Source organism: Protobothrops mucrosquamatus, unplaced genomic scaffold (genome assembly GCF_001527695.2).
Source record: "Protobothrops mucrosquamatus isolate PMUCROS unplaced genomic scaffold, P.Mucros_1.0 scaffold450, whole genome shotgun sequence".
Taxonomy (NCBI): Eukaryota; Metazoa; Chordata; class Lepidosauria; order Squamata; family Viperidae; genus Protobothrops; species Protobothrops mucrosquamatus.
The window spans coordinates 113,080-115,402 of record NW_015386773.1 but is presented as its reverse complement, the minus strand read 5'-3'; the positions used below and the strand labels follow the sequence as shown (position 1 = coordinate 115,402).

Sequence of the window (2,323 nt, the reverse complement as noted above, 5' to 3'; positions counted from 1 at the left end):
GATGGGAACTTAGAGTGCATTCAGCAATAGCTTTAGCCATCAAAATGATGGGATGTTTTAGCTCAGTGTTTCTCAACCTTGACAATTTTAAGGCATGTGGACTTCAACTCCCAGAATTCCACAGCCAGCAATGCTGGCTGTGGAATTCTGGGAGTTGAAGTCCACATGCCTTAAAATCGTCAAGGTTGAGAAACACTGTTTTAGCTGGACATAAGCTAGAAAGAACAACCAACTTGAAACTCCCAGATTCCATATTGGTTCAAGTTCAAAGAACCAGAGAGAAACCTAGGAAGAAAGAACAAATAATTTTCAGTTGAATACCCAAATGTACCTGGCCTGAGGAAAGAACACCATTAGCCTCCTAATTGAAGAAAGTGATCAATAACAAGGCTCTTTCCTCAAGAATGCAGAATCTCACCATCATTAACAGCAGCTTCAATTGACTCTTTCATATTGCTTAGCTACAACCAAATAGGACATGGGAAAATGTGAAATAGTTAGCAAGTTCCTATGAAGACTGGCCAGTTTCAGTAGGTTGTTGATTCATTGCTGAACAAGGGGAAATTAATGAGAAAGCTTGGGAAAATGTATGAAGTTTTAGGAAAGGCAGGATATAAATGGCAATAGCCTCAATCCAACGAGAGAATTTGCAATGTTCATTTCAGGTCAATTGAACCAGTTGTCCCTTGATTTTGATATATATGAAAATTCTACGATGTCCTGTGATTAAGCAGGATCAAGATCAGTGACTTCAGCTGCCTTCACTTTAGACTGTTTTGACCCTAGAAACAAGGTGGTGTTAGGACCCAGCATTCAGTCCAAGGTGGCAGTAGCAGTTTGTTTCAACTTTCTGTTCTATTTAAAGACTACTCCTGAGTCAGGAGAGCCACTAAGCTGTGGTGGGTGACAGTTTGTTTCTGGCACTCTGGAGAATATCAAGTAGAAGGGGGAAAACATAGCAGACAAACTACCTGGGGAGAAATGGAGGCGGACTGCGTCTCAGAATGTGATGAATCACTTGATATTTCTGTGGAAGATGAAGAGGAGGAAGAGGATGGATCACAGGGTGAAGAATTTAACAACAGGTATTGTTCTTCAAAGAAAATAAAAATCATCAGTGGCCAGATTGAGAAATTTTGGGAAACGGGACAAAGAGAAAGAATTTTATGCAAATGCACGAAGCCTTAGTGGAAATAGTGTGAAGAATGAGGGGGATTTTCATGGTAAATGTAAATGCAGCCGGTTGTGTTTGTCTGCACCAAAGGCATTTTTCTATTTAAAGATCTGACTTGAGCCCCTTGGATTTGGCATCTCCTCCTCCTCCTCCTCCTCCTCCTCCTCCTCCTCCTCCTCCCTAGCTGGGTTGTCAATGCATCTCAAACACATTTACTCTAAAATATACATGTGTACAGGAGGAAAATGTACAAGTGTAAAATGACAGAGAGTAAAAAAAAAGCTTGAATTTGTTCAGTGAAAATTATGAGGAAGTTCTGGGTAATGAAATATAGGAGAGAAGTTTGAAGTCAAGGGATCAGTATCTTTTAGGGAATGTTTCCATTTGTGTTTGGAGTCCGTAAACCAATTATTTTCCAGCAAGTTGTGTATGGCTTGCTTAGCCAGGTAGTATCTGAGCACCACCACAGTTTTATGGAGGGGTTTGAAACATACAACATTTTTAGCATTTAAAGAAAGATAATGTTTAGAAAAGAACATTGAATAAATGGGCTTGAACCATACAGTAGATATAGATTCTAACCAATATCTAAAAGAGAGGTGGGCACCATATTGATATGCATGTTCTGTATTTATACACTCTGCAAGGCACATAATATGTAAAATCAGCACTACCAGAACTGTGATGGGGGGATGGGTAAAAGGGAATTATAGAGCTGGAAGACCTTGAAAGTCATATGTTCAAAGTCCTGTTCAAATTAGGAATTGCGAAGGAATGTACAACTATAGTCTTCCTGGCAAATGGCCAATCTCAGTTTAAATTTTTCTGTTGTGACTTTTCCTTCTCTGCCTATTACATCAGATAAACAAATTTAGCTGCTCTCTATAAGAATTTGTCATTATTCCTTTTTGTTTATTAAAACAATTAATTCAGACATAGGTTGCAAGGCATATAATAATAATAATAATAATAATAATAATAATAATAATAATAATAATAATAATAATAGTAAAGTTGGAAGGGACCTTGAAGGTCATCTAGTCCAACCCCCTGCTCAGGCAGGAAACCCTATACCATTTCGGACAAATGGCTGTCCAGTCTCTTCTTAAAAACTTCCAGTGTTGGAGCATTCACCGCTTCTGGAGGCAG

At 38.7% G+C, this 2,323-nt stretch overlaps 1 protein-coding gene across 1 annotated transcript in view; it reads left to right on the top strand.

Annotated features, from left to right (window-relative positions):
- The first annotated feature begins 884 nt into the window (after positions 1-884).
- Positions 885-2,323, top strand: part of CMYA5 (cardiomyopathy associated 5) — a 62,965-nt gene continuing 61,526 nt past the window's right edge. Inside the window, exon 1 of the mRNA XM_015816424.1 lies at positions 885-1,085. Within this exon, the coding sequence (XP_015671910.1) occupies positions 982-1,085 (104 nt within the window). The 5' untranslated portion in view covers positions 885-981. The remainder of the gene's footprint in view (positions 1,086-2,323) is intronic.